Source organism: Bufo gargarizans, chromosome 9, assembly GCF_014858855.1.
Source record: "Bufo gargarizans isolate SCDJY-AF-19 chromosome 9, ASM1485885v1, whole genome shotgun sequence".
Taxonomy (NCBI): domain Eukaryota; kingdom Metazoa; phylum Chordata; class Amphibia; order Anura; family Bufonidae; genus Bufo; species Bufo gargarizans.
The window spans coordinates 191541996-191566530 of NC_058088.1; the positions used below are offsets into that span (position 1 = coordinate 191541996).

Below are 24535 nucleotides of genomic sequence, written 5' to 3' on the forward strand. Positions count from 1 at the left end.
GTCCTACAGTCATCATCTCCCTGAAATGGCTGAACAGGGGCAATAGACTGTTCTCCTGTCCTACAGTCATCCTCTCCCCTGAAATGGCTGATAACAGGGGCATAGACTGTATTCTCCTGTCCTACAGTCATCCTCTCCCCTGAAATGGCTGATAACAGGGAGCATAGACTGTATTCTCCTGTCCTACAGTCATCCTCTCCCCCTGAAATGGCTGATAACAGGGGCAATAGACTGTATTTCTGTCCTACAGTCATCCTCTCCCTGAAATGGCTGATAACAGGGGCAATAGACTGTATTCTCCTGTCCTACAGTCATCCTCTCCCTGAAATGGCTGATAACAGGGGGCAATAGACTGTATTCTCCTGTCCTACAGTCATCCTCTCCCTGAAATGGCTGATAACAGGGGCAATAGACTGTATTCTCCTGTCCTACAGTCATCCTCTCCCCTGAAATGGCTGATAACAGGGGCAATAGACTGTATTCTCCTGTCCTACAGTCATCCTCTCCCCTGAAATGGCTGATAACAGGGGCAATAGACTGTATTCTCCTGTCCTACAGTCATCCTCCCCTGAAATGGCTGATAACAGGGGCAATAGACTGTATTCTCCTGTCCTACAGTCATCCTCTCCCTGAAATGGCTGATAACAGGGGCAATAGACTGTATTCTCCTGTCCTACAGTCATCCTCTCCCCTGAAATGGCTGATAACAGGGGCAATAGACTGTATTCTCCTGTCCTACAGTCATCCTCCCCTGAAATGGCTGATAACAGGGGCAATAGACTGTATTCTCCTGTCCTACAGTCATCCTCTCCCCTGAAATGGCTGATAACAGGGGGCAATAGACTGTATTCTCCTGTCCTACAGTCATCCTCTCCTGAAATGGCTGATAACAGGGGCAATAGACTGTATTCTCCTGTCCTACAGTCATCCTCTCCCCTGAAATGGCTGATAACAGGGGGCAATAGACTGTATTCTCCTGTCCTACAGTCATCCTCTCCCTGACATGGCTGATAACAGGGGAAATAGACTGTATTCTCCTGTCCTACAGTCATCCTCTCCCCTGAAATGGCTGATAACAGGGGCAATAGACTGTATTCTCCTGTCCTACAGTCATCCTCTCCCTGAAATGGCTGATAACAGGGGCAATAGACTGTATTCTCCTGTCCTACAGTCATCCTCCCCTGAAATGGCTGATAACAGGGGCAATAGACTGTATTCTCCTGTCCTACAGTCATCCTCTCCCTGAAATGGCTGATAACAGGGGCAATAGACTGTATTCTCCTGTCCTACAGTCATCCTCTCCCCTGAAATGGCTGATAACAGGGCAATAGACTGTATTCTCCTGTCCCCTCCCCTGAAATGGCTGATAACAGGGGGCAATAGACTGTATTCTCCTGTCCTACAGTCATCCTCTCCCCTGAAATGGCTGATAACAGGGGCAATAGACTGTATTCTCCTGTCCTACAGTCATCCTCCCCCTGAAATGGCTGATAACAGGGGCAATAGACTGTATTCTCCTGTCCTACAGTCATCCTCTCCCCTGAAATGGCTGATAACAGGGGGCAATAGACTGTATTCTGTCCTGTCCCTCTCCCCTGAAATGGCTGATAACAGGGGGCAATAGACTGTATTCTCCTGTCCTACAGTCATCCTCTCCCCTGAAATGGCTGATAACAGGGGCAATAGACTGTATTCTCCTGTCCTACAGTCATCCTCTCCCCTGAAATGGCTGATAACAGGGGCAATAGACTGTATTCTCCTGTCCTACAGTCATCCTCTCCCCTGAAATGGCTGATAACAGGGGGCAATAGACTGTATTCTCCTGTCCTACAGTCATCCTCTCCCCTGAAATGGCTGATAACAGGGGGCAATAGACTGTATTCTCCTGTCCCTCTCCCTGAAATGGCTGATAACAGGGGCAATAGACTGTATTCTCCTGTCCTACAGTCATCCTTCCCCTGAAATGGCTGATAACGGGGGCAATAGACTGTATTCTCCTGTCCTACAGTCATCCTCTCCCTGAAATGGCTGATAACAGGGGCAATAGACTGTATTCTCCTGTCCTACAGTCATCCTCCCCTGAAATGGCTGATAACAGGGGGCAATAGACTGTATTCTCCTGTCCTACAGTCATCCTCTCCCCTGAAATGGCTGAACAGGGGCAATAGACTGTATTCTCCTGTCCTACAGTCATCCTCTCCCTGAAATGGCTGATAACAGGGGCAATAGACTGTATTCTCCTGTCCTACAGTCATCCTCTCCCCTGAAATGGCTGATAACAGGGGCAATAGACTGTATTCTCCTGTCCTACAGCTCTCATCTCCCCTGAAATGGCTGATAACAGGGGCAATAGACTGTATTCTCCTGTCCTACAGTCATCCTCTCCCCTGAAATGGCTGATAACAGGGGCAATAGACTGTATTCTCCTGTCCTACAGTCATCCTCTCCCTGAAATGGCTGATAACAGGGGCAATAGACTGTATTCTCCTGTCCTACAGTCATCCTCTCCCCTGAAATGGCTGATAACAGGGGGCAATAGACTGTATTCTCCTGTCCTACAGTCATCCTCTCCCCTGAAATGGCTGATAACAGGGGCAATAGACTGTATTCTCCTGTCCTACAGTCATCCTCTCCCTGAAATGGCTGATAACAGGGGCAATAGACTGTATTCTCCTGTCCTACAGTCATCCTCTCCCTGAAATGGCTGATAACAGGGGCAATAGACTGTATTCTCCTGTCCTACAGTCCTCTCCCTGAAATGGCTGATAACAGGGGCAATAGACTGTATTCTCCTGTCCTACAGTCATCCTCCCCTGAAATGGCTGATAACAGGGGCAATAGACTGTATTCTCCTGTCCTACAGTCATCCTCCCCTGAAATGGCTGATAACAGGGGCAATAGACTGTATTCTCCTGTCCTACAGTCATCCTCTCCCCTGAAATGGCTGATAACAGGGGGCAATAGACTGTATTCTCCTGTCCTACAGTCATCTCCCCTGAAATGGCTGATAACAGGGGCAATAGACTGTATTCTCCTGTCCTACAGTCATCCTCCCCCTGAAATGGCTGATAACAGGGGCAATAGACTGTATTCTCCTGTCCTACAGTCATCCTCTCCCCTGAAATGGCTGATAACAGGGGCAATAGACTGTATTCTCCTGTCCTACAGTCATCCTCTCCCCTGAAATGGCTGATAACAGGGGCAATAGACTGTATTCTCCTGTCCTACAGTCATCCTCTCCCCTGAAATGGCTGATAACAGGGGCAATAGACTGTATTCTCCTGTCCTACAGTCATCCTCTCCCTGAAATGGCTGATAACAGGGGCAATAGACTGTATTCTCCTGTCCTACAGTCATCCTCTCCCCTGAAATGGCTGATAACAGGGGCAATAGACTGTATTCTCCTGTCCTACAGTCTCTCCCCTGAAATGGCTGATAACAGGGGCAATAGACTGTATTCTCCTGTCCTACAGTCATCCTCTCCCCTGAAATGGCTGATAACAGGGGCAATAGACTGTATTCTCCTGTCCTACAGTCATCCTCTCCCCTGAAATGGCTGATAACAGGGGCAATAGACTGTATTCTCCTGTCCTACAGTCATCCTCTCCCTGAAATGGCTGATAACAGGGGCAATAGACTGTATTCTCCTGTCCTACAGTCATCCTCTCCCCTGAAATGGCTGATAACAGGGGCAATAGACTGTATTCTCCTGTCCTACAGTCATCCTCTCCCCTGAAATGGCTGATAACAGGGGCAATAGACTGTATTCTCCTGTCCTACAGTCATCCTCTCCCTGAAATGGCTGATAACAGGGGCAATAGACTGTATTCTCCTGTCCTACAGTCATCCTCTCCCTGAAATGGCTGATAACAGGGGCAATAGACTGTATTCTCCTGTCCTACAGTCATCCTCTCCCCTGAAATGGCTGATAACAGGGGCAATAGACTGTATTCTCCTGTCCTACAGTCATCCTCTCCCCTGAAATGGCTGATAACAGGGGCAATAGACTGTATTCTCCTGTCCTACAGTCATCCTCTCCCCTGAAATGGCTGATAACAGGGGCAATAGACTGTATTCTCCTGTCCTACAGTCATCCTCTCCCTGAAATGGCTGATAACAGGGGCAATAGACTGTATTCTCCTGTCCTACAGTCATCCTCTCCCTGAAATGGCTAATAACAGGGGCAATAGACTGTATTCTCCTGTCCTACAGTCATCCTCTCCCCTGAAATTGCTGATAACAGGGGGCAATAGACTGTATTCTCCTGTCCTACAGTCATCCTCTCCCTGAAATGGCTGATAACAGGGGGCAATAGACTGTATTCTTCTGTCCTACAGTCATCCTCTCCCCTGAAATGGCTGATAACAGGGGGCAATAGACTGTATTCTCCTGTCCTACAGTCATCCTCTCCCCTGAAATGGCTGATAACAGGGGGCAATAGACTGTATTCTCCTGTCTACAGTCATCCTCTCCCCTGAAATGGCTGATAACAGGGGGCAATAGACTGTATTCTCCTGTCCTACAGTCATCCTTCCCCTGAAAATGGCTGATAACAGTGGCAATAGACTGTATTCTCCTGTCCTACAGTCATCCTCTCCCTGAAATGGCTGATAACAGGGGCAATAGACTGTATTCTCCTGTCCTACAGTCATCCTCTCCCCTGAAATGGCTGATAACAGAGGGCAATAGACTGTATTCCTCCTGTCCTACAGTCATTCCTCTCCCCTGAAAATGGCTGATAACAGGAGGCAATAGACTGTATTCTCCTGTCCTACAGTCATCCTCTCCCTGAAATGGCTGCATAACAGGAGGCAATAGACTGATATTCTCCTGTCATACAGTCATCCTCTCACTGAAATGGCCTGATCAAACAGGGAGGCAATAGACTGTTTACTCCGTCCGACAGTCATCATCTCCCCTGAAGTGGCTGATAACAGGAGGCAATAGACTGTATTCTCCTGTCCTACAGTCCATCCCTCTCCCTCTGAAATGCTGATAACAGGGGGCAATAGACTGTTATTCTCCTGTCCTACAGTCATCCTCTCCCCCTGAAATGGCTGATAACAGGGGGCAATAGACTGTATTCTCCTGTCTACAGTCATTCCTCTCCCCTGAAATGGCTGATAACAGGAGGCAATAGACTGTATTCTCCTGTCCTACAGTCATCCTCTCCCCATGAAATGGCTGATAACAGGGAGCAATAGACTGTATTCTCCTGTCCTACAGTCATCCTCTCCCCTGAAATGGCTGATACAGGGAGGCAATAGACTGTATTCTCCTGTCCTACAGTCATCCTCTCCCCTGAAATGGCTGATAACAGGGGGCAATAGACTGTATTCTCCTGTCCTACAGTCATCCTCTCCCCTGAAATGGCTGATAACAGGGGGCAATAGACTGTATTCTCCTGTCCTACAGTCATCCTCTCCCCTGAAATGGCTGATAACAGGGGCAATAGACTGTATTCTCCTGTCCTACAGTCATCCTCTCCCCTGAAATGGCTGATAACAGGGGGCAATAGACTGTATTCTCCTGTCCTACAGTCATCCTCTCCCCTGAAATGGCTGATAACAGGGGGCAATAGACTGTATTCTCCTGTCCTACAGTCATCCTCTCCCCTGAAATGGCTGATAACAGGGGGCAATAGACTGTATTCTCCTGTCCTACAGTCATCCTCTCCCCTGAAATGGCTGATAACAGGGGGCAATAGACTGTATTCTCCTGTCCTACAGTCATCCTCTCCCCTGAAATGGCTGATAACAGGGGGCAATAGACTGTATTCTCCTGTCCTACAGTCATCCTCTCCCCTGAAATGGCTGATAACAGGGAGCAATAGACTGTATTCTCCTGTCCTACAGTCATCCTCTCCCCTGAAATGGCTGATAACAGGGAGCAATAGACTGTATTCTCCTGTCCTACAGTCATCCTCTCCCCTGAAATGGCTGATAACAGGGAGCAATAGACTGTATTCTCCTGTCCTACAGTCATCCTCTCCCCTGAAATGGCTGATAACAGGGGCAATAGACTGTATTCTCCTGTCCTACAGTCATCCTCTCCCCTGAAATGGCTGATAACAGGGGGCAATAGACTGTATTCTCCTGTCCTACAGTCATCCTCTCCCCTGAAATGGCTGATAACAGGGGGCAATAGACTGTATTCTCCTGTCCTACAGTCATCCTCTCCCCTGAAATGGCTGATAACAGGGGGCAATAGACTGTATTCTCCTGTCCTACAGTCATCCTCTCCCCTGAAATGGCTGATAACAGGGGGCAATAGACTGTATTCTCCTGTCCTACAGTCATCCTCTCCCCTGAAATGGCTGATAACAGGGGGCAATATACTGTATTCTCCTGTCCTACAGTCATCCTCTCCCCTGAAATGGCTGATAACAGGGGGCAATAGACTGTATTCTCCTGTCCTACAGTCATCCTCTCCCCTGAAATGGCTGATAACAGGGGGCAATAGACTGTATTCTCCTGTCCTACAGTCATCCTCCCCCTGAAGTGGCTGATAACAGGGAGCAATAGACTGTATTCTCCAGTCCTACAGTCATCCTCTCCCCTGAAATGGCTGATAACAGGGGGCAATAGACTGTATTCTCCTGTCCTACAGTCATCCTCTCCCCTGAAATGGCTGATAACAGGAGCAATAGACTGTATTCTCCTTTTCTACAGTCATCCTCTCTCCTGAAATGGCTGATAACAGGGGGCAATAGACTGTATTCTCCTGTCCTACAGTCATCCTCTCCCCTGAAATGGCTGATAACAGGGGGCAATAGACTGTATTCTCCTGTCCTACAGTCATCCTCCCCCCTGAAATGGCTGATAACAGAGAGCAATAGACTGTATTCTCCTGTCCTACAGTCATCCTCTCCCCTGAAATGGCTGATAACAGGGGGCAATAGACTGTATTCTCCTGTCCTACAGTCATCCTCTCCCCCTGAAATGTCTGATAACAGAGAGCAATAGACTGTATTCTCCTGTCCTACAGTCATCCTCTCCCCTGAAATGGCTGATAACAGGGGGCAATAGACTGTATTCTCCTGTCCTACAGTCATCCTCTCTCTCTAAGTTTTGTCTGGAGCGTTCCTTTAAGGAAATTACTTTGTAGCTATCACAGATCCTTTGTTCCAGGAACTCACCAGCAGACGGACACCAGAAACAGAACCACCATATAGATGAGAATATAAAAACACTTCCTGCTGCTTTTTTCATCTGGAAGGAAACAAAAAGACAAGTGAAGATGATGGGAGTAGTGGATAAGACCTTCCACCATGTTAACTGCTGCCTATTTTTAAATGTCTAGTCCGTGAGATTATCATCACTGCCTGGCGCTGTTAATCAAAGCTGGGAAGTGGGGCTGGCCATAATAAGAAGCTGAGTTTTTGGTGCAAAGAGGTATCGCTGTAACGCCTTCGTTGCATCTGGTGACAAGGGAAACACCATGGTGTCTCAGTCAGTCTTTTAGTATTTGTATCTCAAGGAAATTAGCAAAGATTGAATTTCTCTTTTAGCATATTTTCCAATGTGTTGTGTTCCTGATAGAGGATTGAATCTTCCAGGTAATCCATTGAAGCATGTCCTCTGACGGGAGTAGCCATGAGATCATAGAGTCTTAGGGGCGGATTAATGTACTTCATTGATTCTAGAATGGTACGTGGAAGTTTACGATCTTGCTTGAGTAATTGTCAGCTTTTGTGATAAAGAAACACTTTTAGTGAGGATGAGCTAAGAGGAAGATGGATCCAAGGTCATAGATTATTACCTATATGATCTAACGTGTCGGAAAACTGTTAACCAGTCAAGAATTGTAAAGTTTATAAGAGGTGGAACTTTCCTTATCCATAATAATGTGCTGAGGGCATCACGGGAATTAAGAATAATGAAGTGATGACGTGATTTAGAAAACACATTGATGTCTATTGTACTGCAGTAGACTGCGGCATTTTAAGCTTTGATAATGATATACCGTCTTCGTCTGGGGTATAAGAATCCTTGTTCGAGAAAAACATTTGGCATGTACCATTTAATCACTATACAACCCAAGACCATCCAGCTTTCCACAGTCTTCCTGAATTTTTAATCCACTCCGTATCCTGCTCTATCGTTTTATCTCAATAAAACACATGCAGAATAATTCCTTTCCAAGAATTGTCTTAATAATCTACTTTATTAGACGCAGAGTCCAACGCCCTCTCACCCCCCAGTAATACATTTTACACTGGTCAAAGTACAACTGATATATTGCTTTATCTGAATTTTTGAGACTCGAAATTGTAGGCTTAAGTATGTACACACTTTACAATGTCCACTGTTTGCTCAGATGACTGTGCAACTTGCTTCAGCCTCGATGGCCTTTCCGTTATCACTTCTTGTGGATCTGAGTCAAATAGAAGTATCGACCAATGTTAAGATATTATTTAACGGGGAGGTTTTTCATGTATGTCGAATGTGCCAATACATCTTATGGTCTGGTTTATCATATTTATCCTTTATTACACAAGGACCCAATAAATCTCATCTGTTGGTATTTAGCTGCCGATGGTAGGCCTTTTCAGTGGTTTCCTAGGGTAACACTTTTCTCAGAACCATCTATACCAGGGATGGCCAAGCTGTGGCTCTCCAGCCTCTGTAAAACTACAACTCTCACCATGCCCTGCTGTAGGCTGATAGCTGTAGGCAGTGTGTGCATGCTGGGAGTTGTAGTTTTGCATCAGCTGGAGAGCCTTAGGTTGGCCATCCCTGATCTATACCTACTGTCCTGCTCAAAATCGCTGTAATTCAAGCAATGCCTCCAGACACAGAAGCATTGGCCCTCCAGAATTCCCTGTTTTAACGGGTCGCGTATATTTTAGTTTGAATATTCCTGTACTTGTCAATCCAAATGGTTCAGTCAGGAAAGTTAATTTGGGGCGAAAACTGTCCCCATCGCGGTTCCCCATGAACTAGGAAGTCCTAGAATCTATCGTCCAAAACAAGATACATTTATCTAAATGTATGAGTAGAGTGGATACACACAAGGAAATGTGATAACTCAGTATAGCCATTTAGGCAGCACAATCCTTGTTTTAATTCACAACAGATAACCCATACACATTTTTCTTATTTTTAGTGGGCAGAAATAAAACAGGATTTTAATAGTCTGATAGCAAAAGGTTGGTTCTACCCCCCTCCAACCACACCTTTAAATTTAGATCCCTGGATAAAGTGCTTACCACTAGCAAGAGACCTGACAAGTCACTGCTAGCTTTAGTATATGATGGCAAAGCACGCTACACCCCAGAGACCTTGCCACAGCTCTGCTACTCCACTCTCAGGTTCCAGTGGTTTAGACCCACCGGCCTCTCTCTTCTTCTCACTCACCAGAGTAGCTCTGCTTGTTTGCTCTGAGCTCCAGCTACCTCAGCCAACTACCGCTCTGCAAAGCTACCCTCCGTCTCCAAAATTCACCCAGACCACCCCATCAGCCCTCTTACCAGTCCAGGAGAACGGGAGACGACGAGGACAAAGAAAACACCAGGTCCTCCGACCAAACTCACCTCCTTCTTCACTGCGGCACCGATCCAAGATGGCGCCTGCTCTCCTCATGAAGCAACACAGGACATGCCGAGCTCCTACTCCAAGTGCGCCACAAGGCAGAAAAACCTCACAGGAGCAGCAGGACAAACAACCCTGGCAAGTGGATCAAGTAATTCAAGTGGGGGGGGTCAGCACAAAGTTCTCCTTTGGGAGCTAATTCTGGCACTACTGCAAGACCTGAGCGGGAAGATATTGTTACTTTGACCGCTATGCAGGACTTAATGGCAGATTTAAAAAGCTCCATCCAACTAGATATACAGTCAGTCCTAAATACCATAAGAGCTGCTATTATAGTTATTGGGGAGCGCACTGCTCATTTTGAAGATAAAATGGAAGAATTTAAGGAGGCACACACCTCTATGGTAGACTCTTCTAATGAAACACAGGATGATGTAGCTGCTATGAAATTGAAATTAGCAGATCTTGAAGATCTCTCTAGGAGAAACAACATTAGACTCAGGAATATCCCTGAAAGCGTCTCAAATGTCTCTGTCCAAGAGTTCCTGATAGACCTCTTCAGGTCAGTTCTTCCAGACACCCCTGAAAGGGATCTCCTCGTAGATAGAGCACTCCGGGTTCCTAAGCCAAGATCTATGCCTGAAAGCATGCCGAGAGACGTGTTAGTACGCTTACACTTTTTTCATTTAAAAAACAACCTGCTTAGAGAAGCTGGTCGCAAGAAAGACATACCCGAAAGGTTCAAACAGATCTCATCCTATGCTGACCTCTCTCCCGCGACTCTGGCGAGAAGGAGAGAATTCGCTAACTACACTGCTATATTAAGAGAAAATAATATCCCCTATCGCTGGGGGTTTCCAATGAAATTAATTGTTAGCAGGAATGGCACTAAATCTGTTTTACTGTCCCCATCACAAGCTGCGGAAATAGTCCCTTCATCCACCACAAGAGGGAGAAAGATCGCCAGGAAAGCAGAAACCGCCAACCTTGACGCAAAAATGGACTTCAGTGAAAGCTACAAAAGATATATACTCTACAGGGTGGGCCATTTATATGGATACACCCTAATAAAATGGGAATGGTTGGTGATATTAACTTCCTGTTTGTGGCACATTAGTATATGTGAGGGGGGAAACTTTTCAAGATGGGTGGTGACCATGGCGGCCATTTTGAAGTCAGCCATTTTGAATCCAACTTTTGTTTTTGACTTCAAAATGTCCGCCATGGTCACCACCCATCTTGAAAAGTTTCCCCCCTCACATATACTAATGTGCCACAAACAGGAAGTTAATATCACCAACCATTCCCACTTTATTAAGGTGTATCCATATAAATGGCGCACGCTGTAGATCAGTAATGTGACGTACTCTTTTCTTGTCCTTCTACTCAGGGACTTCTCACTATTTTCGACTATGTTTTTTCATACTTTTTTATAATCCGATTTACGGGTTATTCTAACCATTTTATTCGAGGCTATGGCTGTTGGTTAGCCGGAGCTAGCCAAGTTGAAAATCCCTATTTATTTTTACGCTACTCCTCTCACTGATTTGAGGATTTGTTTTATATTTACCGCTGAGGAAGGAATCGGTTTGGACTCCGAAAGGCGTATGGTGAAATACCTGCTAGTAAAGGGCACTATACATCAATAGGAAGCGCTTCCCTACAACTATACCAGCCCGCATATCCACGACAGCCTATCCCAATATGTACAACCAGCGGACCTAGACCACGTGGGACGCCAACTCCACGTGGGACGCCGAGCTTGCCTCGCGCACTTCGGGAAACACAGAGAGCCGAGAACTTTGCTGGACAACTCACTGGAGAGGAGCAGCCACGCATACAGGAAACATTGCAAAGGTAACAGAGGGCAGGATTGGATGCCACAGGAGCGATATAAATTATACCTGCCTAGTATAGGGTTTAACCCATTGAAGGGGCTAAAGAAGCCGCACCACTCACTTAATGTAAATCTGGTGTCAACAGCTAATGCACAGTAGCACAAGCGCATCAGAGATAGTCTCAATATTATTGCACTGTGGACATATAAAGAGTGCACCACTATAATTATACTTTCAGTGGATTATCCCTGTCTGCACAACCGAACAAAAATTATATATATCCGGTGGACTATCCTTGTCTGCACAGCCAAACAACTGATCAGCTCACAATTTCAACATCTATAGACTATAGTGGCTGACAACTACCCAAAGGACAACCATACTACTGATGAACTGAGATTTTCAACTTTTAACTCCTGTAAATTACTGAGAAATGGTGACTTTACCCTATAAGGGACGATTTTGAACACCGTATTACCGTCAGTGATATAGCTTTTTACCTATATTTCCATTTTACATATCCTGGCGGATCACCCACATATAAAAAAAAAAAATATTATAATTTTATTGTATATTATTATTATTTTTGATTATCCTTTTTAATTTTTTATCAATTTTTTTTGCACATTTTATTTGTATATTTTAACCATAAGAGGGAAAATAAATGTATCTTTATTACCGTAAATACATCCTGTCTACTCCCTACTTGTTTCCAGATACAGTGTGACAGTCTATCAACCACACCTTGTTTTATATTTAGTTACACTAGTATTGTTACCTTGATCACGTACCCCTTCCTCCAAAGTGATTCCCCCCCATGCCATATTTTCCCCAACCCTACACATGGCAGTTGTGATTGAGACTGGCGACTTTTTGGGATCTTTTAGACTTTTTAGTTTTTTTTATGTTATTTATTTTACCTGTTATGAGGCGATATATCTGTTTTGAGTGCTGGAGGCATGATACACACAAGATTTCCAGGTCTTATTCTTTATGTTCGAAATATCGGACAAACTGGTTGAACATAAACATTTCTCTAGGTCTCCACTTTGGCATTAAAAATATTATCTTTGAATGTTAAAGGGTTAAATAGCCCATTCAAAAGATCTAGTTTACGGAGAGAGACACTTAAACTAAAATGTGATATTATCTGCGCACAAGAGACCTATTCAGCTTCAGAATCCACGACATTTTTCACTCACACTCTGATAAAAAAGAAAGCGGGGGTGATGATAGCAATTAAAGATACGGTCTCTTTTAATTTGACCTCATCTTCTGCTGATTCCCAAGGTCGATATATTATCATAGTTTGTTCGATTGATAATCAGATTTACACAATTGAATCAATGTTTACCCCCAATAAATCACACATTCGCTTTTTACACCGATTCCTTACAACATTAATGCCTTTAAAACAAGGTTTCCTGGTACTATGTGGTGATTATAATAAAATTGCATAGTAAGGAACGGTCAGAACTTCAACCTCACGAGACGCCCGCACGGGAAGGGAAGATACTCAATGTAGAAATCCCAGCGGGCGCTGATTTTTCAATTCATGTTTCCTTTATTTCATCTTGGTAACAATGTAATAATGTAACAATGGACTTGTCAACATAGTTCACATCTGCATAATCTCATATTCCCTATTCAATCCTCTGGGTTGTAATGTGCCCAGAGTATGGATCCAATAGGCTTCTCTCTGTAATAGTTGTGTCTTGATATCTCTTCCGTCTCCTGTGTCGTTTCACTTGCTCCAGCACCTGGAATCTTTAATGAGACGCTGCAAGTTGAATTATATCAGCATTATCTCACTGTTTTATTATTTTAATTATTTGTTTAGTTTAGTTATATTGTATAAGAGAACTGGATAGCATTGATTTGGATGCCGCCGGCGTCTGACGTCACCACAGGTGATTGATTCCACTGCTATTTAAGATGGTGAACCATTGTATTAATTTGAGCTGACGAAGGCTGGACGGGAAGAAACGCGTCCATTGTTACATTGTTACCAAGATGAAATAAAGGATACATGAATTGAAGAATCAGCGCCCGCTGGGATTTCTTTGCTATAATAAAATTGTAGACCACACAATGGATAAAAGACCACGAGACATTCAAGATAAAGATCTCTCTTTCAGAGACTTATTACATAAGGAAGGAATTTTCGATCCTTGGCGCATCTGAAAAAGATTTTACTCCCCATAACTCCTACTCACGTATAGATATGATTTTTGTAGACAAAATACTGCTGCAATATGTCATCTAAGCAGACATAGGTGTTATATCCTGGTCAGCTCATGCGCCAACATCCATAATTATTTATTTATTTTTAAATTTATAATCCTCTTTAATCAAGCCATAATTTATACATATAAAAACATTAAACATACATCAATATTTTATCAAAACACAAATTTCATACATACCTACTTTTATATTTAAATCCCCAAGAAAACCAATCCCCCACCCCGGCGAACAAGAAGGAAGAAGAAAATAAAAAAATTAAAATTCTCTATTTATCTATAAAGATCTTCCATTTGCTCCATAGTCTACTATGAATATCCAACATATTTAATTTAATATAGCCTGCTTTCTCAATGGACCTATGTAAAGTTCATCGTGTTTATCCACTCCTTGACAGTGGGCACTTCAGTTCTCATCCAACTAATAAACGAGCCAAGAAGAGGGATTTATATACCATTAGTTCATTATCCTTTCTTAGATTATGCGGAGTGTTACCCGAAATGCAAAATAAAATCGACAGAGGTAGTTTAAGTAAAAAAATACCGCCAATCAATTGTACAAGGTTTTGCCAAAAAGGTTGTATTTTAGGGCAACGCCACCACATATGGATAATATCCGCTTTCGGGTTTTCACATCTTGGGCATCAATTTGGAGTACCAAATGAGAATCTTTGAAGCTAGTTAGGAGTTACATACAATCGATGTAAAATCATAAATTGAGTAACTATCCTGTTGGATAGTAGTATAAGTTTTGGGATATCAATATCCCTCAAGAATTCTTTTAATCTACAATAGTCTGTTTTGAATTGTGTTGAATATAGATCTTTATAATATTCCCTAAACACTCTCACTATCATACCCGGTTCGTTATATACCCTATCTCTCTTATAACGGATTGCGGCAATACTTGCCGTTGTTTCAGTTTTATTAATTATCCTAGAGATAATTTTACCTGGTCTACCCCCTTCCTAATATCTCCTAGTTCTAACAAATAAATCCAAATTCTGTGCCTTTTCCCTAAGATAATTGTCAAATGTATTAGATGTCAAAAGCCATTGTTTTTTCATTTCCTCCGTTTTTGAGTAATCATCTTTGCTTCCTTATTTTCCATATTAGTCTTTAAATCCTGTTTTTTTTTTTCCTCGAGAATTTTTAAATTTAGTAGCCCTCTTACCTAAGCCTTGGCAGCATCCCAGACCGCATTATACCCAGCTGAGCCCTTATTTATTGCAAAGAAAAAAAACTAACTCTCTTTCGAGTTGCTCCTCCTGGCCTATTAAACAAAGCCAGATAGGATTAACCGAATATAGCTTACGAGCAATGTTCCCATCTCCGCTCTTTGAACCCGCCTTTATTAAAACTGGAGAGTGGTCTGAGAGGCATCTTGGCTCTTACGAGATCACCACTTCATGCTGAAGTGTCGTCTGATTACTAAATACCAGATCTATCCTAGAAAGAGAGTCAAACGTCTTACCATAGCAAGAGAACTGTCTTAATAATGGGTTATGAGTCCGCCATATATCCCACCACTCAAACTCTTGAGCTAGCGCCTTTAAAGGTCCTGTTTTCTTGACTTTAGTTTTCTTTGTTAATCTATCCAAGTCTTCATCCATCGTACAGTCAAAGTCTCCAAACAGCAACAACGGGCAATTATATTTATCCTGAAACTCCTTTAGTTGTAACAATACCACATGTCTATAAGGTGGAGGGCTATAAATCCCTGCCGCAACCAGTTGGACGGTCTCAAAATATCCATAAAGAAAGACAAATCGACCCCCTACATCGATTTTCTGAGAAATGATTGAACAGGCTATATCTTTATGAATAAGAATACTAACTACACCCACTGTAAATAGAGTGAAAACTGATAACTAATCTTTGAAGAGACCCAATTTCTCCTGCAGCATGTGGGTCTCCGTGAAACACACTATGGCTGGCAGATATCTTCTTATAACACTAAACACAGCAAAGTTCTTCACTTTCTCCCCCATCCCCCTCACATTCCATGACAAGATTTTGATTATAGGCATCTTTTATATCAGAATACTTCCCAACAACGAGGAGAAAATGGAAGAAAAAAAAGAGGAAGAAAGAAGAAAAAAAAACCTGTCCCCACAACCCCTCCTTCTTGCTCCCACCCCTCCCTCTTGGTGTTTCCTTCCCATATTGGCTACTTAAAACCCTACTATAGTATCGCAAAGTCCACCTCCCTCCCCCATCCTTATCTACACCACTGATATAATATTGCCTTTTCCCAGTATGTAAAACACTTAGTTCATCCTAGACCCATAGTTTCCATCCACTTATTCACTTCTTTGGAAGAAGAAAAAAAAACTGCTTAACCAAATGGTAATCATTCACAAATTTGTCTCTATTGGAAAATAATTGATGTTAGTCCTCAGTCCACAATAAGCAGAACGCATAATTAATTAGCAGGTCATTAATATTAATTAATAAGCATTCACTAATGGTGGAAAAGTTGATAATCATTCAAATGTAAGTTAGCACATATCCAATTTGTAGAAGTTATAAGGTTCCAGGATTCCAGGGTCAATTAATCTTCATTAATGCCATGCAGATGACCCCTTAAATAACTCCAATCGGTTAGTAAGTAGGATAATTGACAGTTAGTAACATTATGGTATTGACTTGCATCTTAATTAGTGCGTAACTTGTTCCACAACAAATAATCCTGTTAAGTAGTTCCAGGCAATTAGTAAATGGGATGGTCATAGTTAATAACGTTATGGTGCAAAACATCCTTGTAAGCAGACGGGGTGTACTGTCTTCCTAAAATGTTTAAGCCGTTTTAAAGATTTCTTTCATCCAACATAATAAAACATTGTCCAGACTACATTACCACTGTTTTCCACAGCTCCCGTACTACACAGAAGGGTGAATCACAAAAAGCCCGTTCCTCCTTGCAGAACTGCTCCGGCTCCTTCAGGTTGGGTGTTTGCGCTTGTGAAGAGCAATCTTTACTAGTGATGAGCAGGAGGTGCCATATTCGATTTCGATTAAATTCGCAAATATTCGCTAGATATTCGTCTCATATTCGTCATTATTCTAGTTATCGCGATTAATATGCGATTTAAATAATCGCGTATTGCGATTGTAACTTAAGGCAACTTTCCTATTGGTTTGATATCTAGATTTATTTTTTATTACATACAATTACAAAAGTATTCAGATCCAGGTGCTGGTTTGAAAAGTGTAGAATTTTTTTCGTGGGACAACCACTTTAAAGGGAACCTGTCATCTGGATTTTGGGTATAGAGCTGAGGACACGGGTTGCTAGATCGCCACTAGCACATCTGTAATATCTAGTCCCCATAGCTCTGTGTGCTTTTATTGTGTAAAAAAACCGATTTGATACATATGCAAATTAACCTGAGATGAGCCAGAGCTTGAAAATATGACTCTTCTCTGGTCACACAAGTAAGATATGACTCTTTTATGTTAATTTGCATATGTATCAAATCGGTTTTTTTTACACAATAAAAGCACTCAGAGCTATGGGGACTGGATGTGCTAGCGGCCATCTAGCAGCCCATGTCCTCAGCTCTATACACAAAATCCCGGTGACAGGTTCCCTTTAAAGATCTTCTCTAAACTACTGTCCAACAGATTAGTGGATATCCTACCTGGCTTAATCAACAATAATCAAGTGGGATTTGTGAAAAACAGACAGACGTCAGACGGCACAACAATATTTATGGACCTACTAGATATCATTGCTAGACGTGGAACGCCTTCTCTGCTCCTCTCTCTGGAAGCAGAGAAGGCATTCGATAGAGTTAACTGGGGATTTTTGAAGGCCGGGGTTTTTTTTATCAGCTATGTGTCACGGACGTTCCCGCGACAGGTGGCAGGAGATCAGTGAGACTGGCAATACATGGTTTGATCTGGCAGGTTTTCCTGTGGATCAATAGGTGTCTGTCTTGTTTCTAGTATGACCATGACCACACACCTTGCCTCAGGTGTTGCTAATGTGGTCATTTAACCTTCCTTATTTATAGTTGCTTTTCCCACAATGCTGTGCGGTTTATAGCTTCAGTTTTAGTTGTGGATTGCTGATGTGTGGATATCGAGTTCCTGGTGCTTCTATTGCTTCTTTGACGTTAAGTCTTTCCTTTCCCTTTTACATTTTGTTTGGGTTCTGTGAGTTGTATTTCCCTATTGTTTGTATTAGGCCTGAGGGAGACTCCTGTTCGTCCTTCTTTTTAAAGCAATAGGTAGTCTTGTTTCTGCCATTAGTACCAGGGTCCTATAGGGTCCTGTGTATGAACACACCTATCTCTGGGGTCGGTTCATAAGGATAGTCAGTCAGGATTTTGGTTATGGTTTTACTAGGAGGTGTCCATCTTCCTTCCTTCGTTCTCAGGCCTGATTCCCTGTCCCCCCGTTCCCTCTATACTCTGTGTGGTGTTTCCCTCCAACACCGAAGCGTGACACTATGTTTGACATCACTAATGGTACTCGACAGGGAAGTCCCATGTCCCCTCTCATTTTTGCTCTAGTTATGGACCCCTTAACAGAGAGCATCAGAACTTCCCAGGTCATCACCGGTTTTTAAGACATATAGGGCAACCCATAAAATTGGCCTTTTTGCCGATGACACCATTTTGATCATGACACAGCCTTCTGTTTCGCTACCAGCGTTTATAAATATACTCAATCTTTTTAGTGAGGTTTCCTACTATAAGATTAATGTAAAAAAAATCTCAAATACTATAAACATGGGACGAGTGGAACTCAGAACTTTGAAATCCAAGTTTCATTTCCAGTGGGTCAAAGTTAGTCTTCCATATCTAGGTATAATATTATCTTATCCCCCTCCACACTATTCCAATTCAATTATTTTGTTTTACTCGAAGAGATTAAAAGATAATGTACTTCTTATAAAATGTTTGGTTTTTCATGGCTAGGTAGAATGATGAAGATGATGATTTTACCAAAAATTCTGTACACCTTTAGGAATGTACCTATTTATGTCCCTCTTCTTACATCAGAACATTGCAGGCCATAATTATGAAGTTTATATGGAATGGAAAGAGAGCTAGGGTAAGGACGGACATCTTACTTTCTCATGTGTCTCGTGGTGGGGTGAATTGCCCTTCTTTATCATTATACTATAAATCGGTTGTTCTAGCTCTCTCTAAGAGATAGGTACAAATCGAACTAGGAATGTTGAAAAATCATGACATTTCACATTTTTTGTATACGCATCTCAATTTTGTACCATATAATAACGCTCTCATTCTAACTTCCACATACAAAGCCATGATACGATTGTGGCTAGACCTGTCGGTTCATGGACTTTTCAACCCAATTGACATACTAGATATACCCATTTCTATTTTTGAACTTTTTATCCCAGGTCTTTCTTTACTGAGTGGGACCAACGAAGGCCTCGTCTGTTTGAGAGATGTTGGAGAGCCTGAGTGGTTTCATTTCTCTACCTTAGCTAAAAAATATGATTTCTCGAATCTGGACTACTTTATATACCTACAATTGAGACACATAATTAAATCAAGGGTCGTTGTCCATACTTCTATTTCCAAACTCTCTATATTACCGTTATGGTTGATAAACCCTAACTCCAACTCACACAACATTTCCTTCTGTTATAGGAATCTGTTGATGGGGGAGGGAGATGGGACAATGACTATGAAATATCATTGGCACAGAGATCTAAACCAGATCTTTTCAGATGACCAATGGCAGGTTGCTCTCTCATCTACTTCTAAAGTTTCTAAGTGTACCTCTCACCTTGAGACACATCGAAAGATCTTATATAGATGGTATTTTACTCTGAGTCGCCTCTCCCAAATATTTCCAGGCACTTCAAGTATGTGCTGGAGATGTGGAGTAGAAGGTACCTATGTTCATATGTGGTGGGATTGTAATCATATAAAGAGAATTTTGATCCAGACGTTCTTGATATTATCCAAACTATGTCAATTTCCCCTTAATCCAGATCCAGATTTAGCTCTCCTTTCGTTGGGCATCGATAGGTTTTCTTTTATACATAATACCATTATCTCTCACATGTGTATAGCAATTTGCAGCTCACTGGAAACAGAATGTACCCCTACATATTTCCAACATCATGCAATCTATGAACGAGCAATGCTGGTATGAGAAGATGTCCACCTCAACCTTTAACTACCTCTATAAACATTGCTCTAGGTGGGACCTATGGACTGCATCCATTTTCTAAAAACCGGGGGATTAGTGTATATTTGTTCTTATTTTGAACAAATTAATATTCGAACAAGATCTGTATTGTTACCTCTACCTGTATGACGCCGAAATACAATATGACAACTGCCACAATGTAGATTGTACTTTGCATTCAACTGATGTGATCTACTCCTCTTGTTGTTCAACAGTTGTTATTTTTCTCGTTTTCCTTTACGTTATTATATATAACAATGTAAGCTAATACCATGTCAATGTCATTTACTGAATTGCTTTCTGTAACTTAAAGTGGTACACCAATAAAAACTGTGTTTAAAAAATAAATAAAAAAAAAGGATTACTATTTAAAGCTACCCAGGGATCAATTATAAGAAATACATTGATGTATTTTTTCTGTGTTCAGGTACAGAAGAGGAAGCCAGATCACTTGTAGATGCATCAAACAGTAAAAATTGGGGTATTCATTTCACCGTAAACGTCTTGTGTACGTCTATTGAGTTTTTAGATCTTGTCATTTTTAAACAGTGTAACAACAAGCTTTCTACCAAAACACACTTCAAATTCAGAAGATGCAAACAGCTATCTGCGTTGTACAGCGGTCACTGCCCGAGTGGCTTTATACGAGCCCTTCAGGAGAGATTCAGTGAGATGGAATTTATTTGGGCTCATAAGAGGCATAAAATCCCCCCGTTGGTGCTTTTGACGAGCGGTGGCTTAGGGGTCCCTGACCTTAATAAGTACTACTGGGCTGTCCAACTACGTGGTGTGACATCCTGGACATCTCTTCATGTATATGGGTGCAGATTTATAGACTTTGGTTGGCACCTATCCACCCGAACTCCCCTTTTTGGGCAAACCATTATAGCCCACCTGGATACCTTCATGGCACTAACTTGGTCTATCTAGCGGGCCTGTAGAGGTAAATTTTCCCTAGCTTCGCAACACTCATCCATGACATCCTTCTTATACCACCCCCTGCTCCCTGACAGTCTCACAGCGGCTACTTGGTGTTTTTCAATTTGCGGATGTTGTAGATAAATTTTTGAGAAAGTTGCTGTCCTTCTTCGCACTTCACTCTAAGTACGATCTCCCTTCCTCGTCACATTACTTTTATACCCAACTTACGTGTTTCGCTCAGGCAGTCTGTCTCCCGACGATGTTTGAATGCATTTGCAGGAGGGGGCCATCTACCAAGGGGCTGATATCAGACATTTATAACATACTTTTGAACCCGGACCCTAATAGGATCCCTAGACACCAATACATGGTTAGGTGGGAGGAATATTTGGGAAGGACACACCCTAATGGCACCTGGCGTCTCATATAGTCCGTTCTCCTTAAAGAGAACCAATACAAGATTCTTATGTATTGGTATTATACTCCTGACCTCCTTCATGGGATGCATCCAGTGGTCTCGGAGATGTGTTGGAAGCGTGGGACCTCTCATATTTTTTGTGACTGCCCCCTTATTCGTCCTTTTTGGGGCGCTGTTAGCTTTCTCCTCCAGGACCTGCTGGGGTGCAATATTCCCCCTGACCCATTACCATACCTGCTAAACATAACGCCTACCCTGGTTAGGAAACGCTTGTTTAAATTATTGTCCCAGGTTCTCACAGCAACTTGTTGTATTATTGCCTGGTTTTGGAAACATCCTGATCCCCCAACTACCTTAGACCTATATGCCCGGGCTGCAGATGTCAGAACTATGGAATATATGACCGCCCTATTGCAAGATACACTGGACCTCTATGACTCTATCTGGAATGTATGGTCGTGATCGTGGAGTTTGGTGGGTTATCCTCCTTCTTTGCGCTTCCCTTTCTCTACTCTTAGAATCGCATTCCATTGTATGTCGCAGACGCAATGACAGAAACAACTAGTGCCTCCCATCCCCCGTCATTTAACCCTTTAGATGCCACATTCAACACCGGTCGCAGCATGTTAGAGTCACATTTAGCCTATCAGGGGGTTAATCAGGCATTAAAACCCAAAAACGTATACACTCACCTCATCCATTTAATCCTGGAGAGGCCGTTGAAAAAATCTTGATAATGTCACCGTGCCTGCCCAGCTTGATGACGATCACGAGAATTGACATGTTTTATTCAATCAAGATGGGCACGGCAACCTCTTTGCGCTCAATGGATGTGTCTACCAGTCACGTGACCTAACAGCGGAGCTCCTACAATGCACTGCCTTCTAGTAACAAGAAACCAGCAGAATACTGAATGCAGCTTTGGATGTGAGTGGAGAAGAAAATGGCCTGTAACTCTACAAAGGAATAGAATACCGCCGCCCGACAGATTCCATTCATTGTGGAGGGGTCTGCCAGGTTTCCAGCATGAAAACCGGCATTCTGCCCGACAACATACTGCTGCATAGTGTCATATCTGACCTGGGCTTGCTTCTGGGACGACAGCATAAAATCTGAAGATCTGATTTAATTTTATTAGTTATTTGATTTTCTCAACTATTGGAGGTAATTTACAGCATGTGGCCCGTTCCAGTTCTTCCCATTACATATCATATACAGCAGCTGTAATTAGATTAGCATAATAATGTTCCTTGCTGCTATTAATTATTCACTTTTACAGTCATAAGATATATTATGCAGCCCAGGATTATTACTCCTTCTATGTTAATATTTTCTATATTCAAAACTTGCCACACATACATCATTATACAGTTTTTATTGTTTTATCTATATCTATATTTTTATAGTTATATTCTTTATAGATATTTATGTTCCCTTCTATGGGCCGTACGCCGCCTGCCCCGACAACTCTTATTCTGTGATGTTGTCTTCTTTCCTGCTCCTCATCATATTTTTATCAACCGTGATATATTTTTCATTATTTTTGATGTGTTTCTATAAAGATTATAACTTTTTATGGTATATTGTAGCTTTAATATTTCGTAGGTTTAGCATATGATTTACCAGTTATTTTACGTACTTTACAATACACATTGTTCATTTAGGGATATTTTGATATTTATGTATTTACCATTGCTGTTTGGTTCACACATTTTCTATATTTATATATTTTTATCCCTTTTTAGATCTATATTTTTCTATTTATATTTGTATGTTTTATGCATTTTTTTAGATTTATATCTTTTATATTTATAATATTTATATTTGTATCCTTTTTTAGATCTATACTTTTTATATTTTTATTTTGTGAATTTGTATATATTTATAGTTTTTAAATCTATATGTTTATATTGTATTTATATTAGCATATTTCTATCCTTTTTTAGATCTATATTTATATCATTTATATTTGTATATTTTTCTTTTTAGATAATTTTTTTAGATTTATATTTTATATATTTATATACATTTATTGTTTATCTATATTTTAATATTTATATTTGTTTAACTTTTTATATTGATATCTTTTTTTATATTTGTATATTTTTCGCATTTTTTTAGATCTTTATATTAAGACTTATATTCTTTATATTGGACATTTGTTATTTTTATCCTTTTTTATGATATTTTTCATATTCCTCATATTTGGCATCATGCAGGCAACCGTGTCCATATTGTGGTCCTTAAACCACAGATCCGCAAAATTCGGATACCAATCCACATTTGTCTCCCTCCCATCACTAGAAATGACTATTCTCATCCACAATACGAACAAGAACAGGACATATTCTAGCATTTGTGGAAATGACATACAGATGCAGTTTTTTTTGTGTGCAGACACTTAGAAATGAATGGGTCCGTAGGCAATCTGCAAAAAATGCGGATCACACACGGATGCAAAATACAGTCGTGTGCATGAAGTCTTTTGTATATTTTTTATATTTTTATCCTTTTTTTAGATCTATATTTTTATATATTTATATTTGTTGTATTTAAATAAAATATAGCCAAGATGAGTGGCCTCACTATATTCTCCATTCCACTGGTTTTTCAGGTTCAGTGCCAAATTACACATCTTATATACCCCCCTCCCTGTACAATTTATCATACAGTTTATACGTTGTAATGTCATTTAGAGGATAATTATACAATACGCCCGGCTCAGAGGATTAGATCTCTGATTTGCAGATGTAGCAGAGCTGCACGGTGATAGTTCAGTATTAGTAGCATGTAGGGGTTTTCCTGCAATCCTAGGTAAAAAATGATATTACGATGAATTACACCAAACTCAGCTCTGCTACATTTGTAGACCCCCTATCCCCCAGTTCCAGCTCTGTAAAGATGCACTTACATTTCTCCTGCTGCATTCTGCCGCTGGGCTGGGATGTTCATGGATCTGCTTAGGTGACTGCACTGGACTGAGAGGCTGCACAGGGACACATCAGGTGTGGGGCAGGCTCCGTCTGCAGTGTCATATGGGGAGTAACACTATACCTCCTCTGTAATCAGTAAGCCGGATGCAAATGGTCTTTGGAGCTGCACACAATACTGCTCAATGACTATTCTGTTTTTTTTTTTTCCGAAACAGCGTCTTTTATTAGAACACGGTCAAATTACGTTATCTTAACATATGTTATGCTATAGGTATATTAACATATGGAAGCCATCTGCCTCTCTTTAAAGGGGGTGACCCATGAAAAATATTCTACAGTTTATCAAACCAGCTCCTGACTCTGAATCCCTTTGTAATTGCATGTAATTAAAAATTTAGCATAGCCACTGAGTTATTCAATAAAAATGTATCTGTATGGCGCCACCTGCTGTTTGTTATTTCTCTTATTT

The 24535-nt window shown here is 41.7% G+C and overlaps 1 protein-coding gene across 1 annotated transcript in view; it reads right to left on the reverse strand.

Moving 5' to 3' along the window:
• The window catches only part of LOC122946179 (histo-blood group ABO system transferase-like), a 42773-nt gene extending 18606 nt beyond the window's left edge, over positions 1 to 24167 (reverse strand). Inside the window, exons 1-2 of the mRNA XM_044305603.1 lie at positions 24045 to 24167; positions 7139 to 7211 (exon numbers count right to left, since the gene is read on the reverse strand). Of these exons, the coding sequence (XP_044161538.1) occupies positions 7139 to 7211; positions 24045 to 24060 (89 nt within the window). The 5' untranslated portion in view covers positions 24061 to 24167. The remainder of the gene's footprint in view (positions 1 to 7138; positions 7212 to 24044) is intronic.
• Positions 24168 to 24535: the final 368 nt, after the last annotated feature.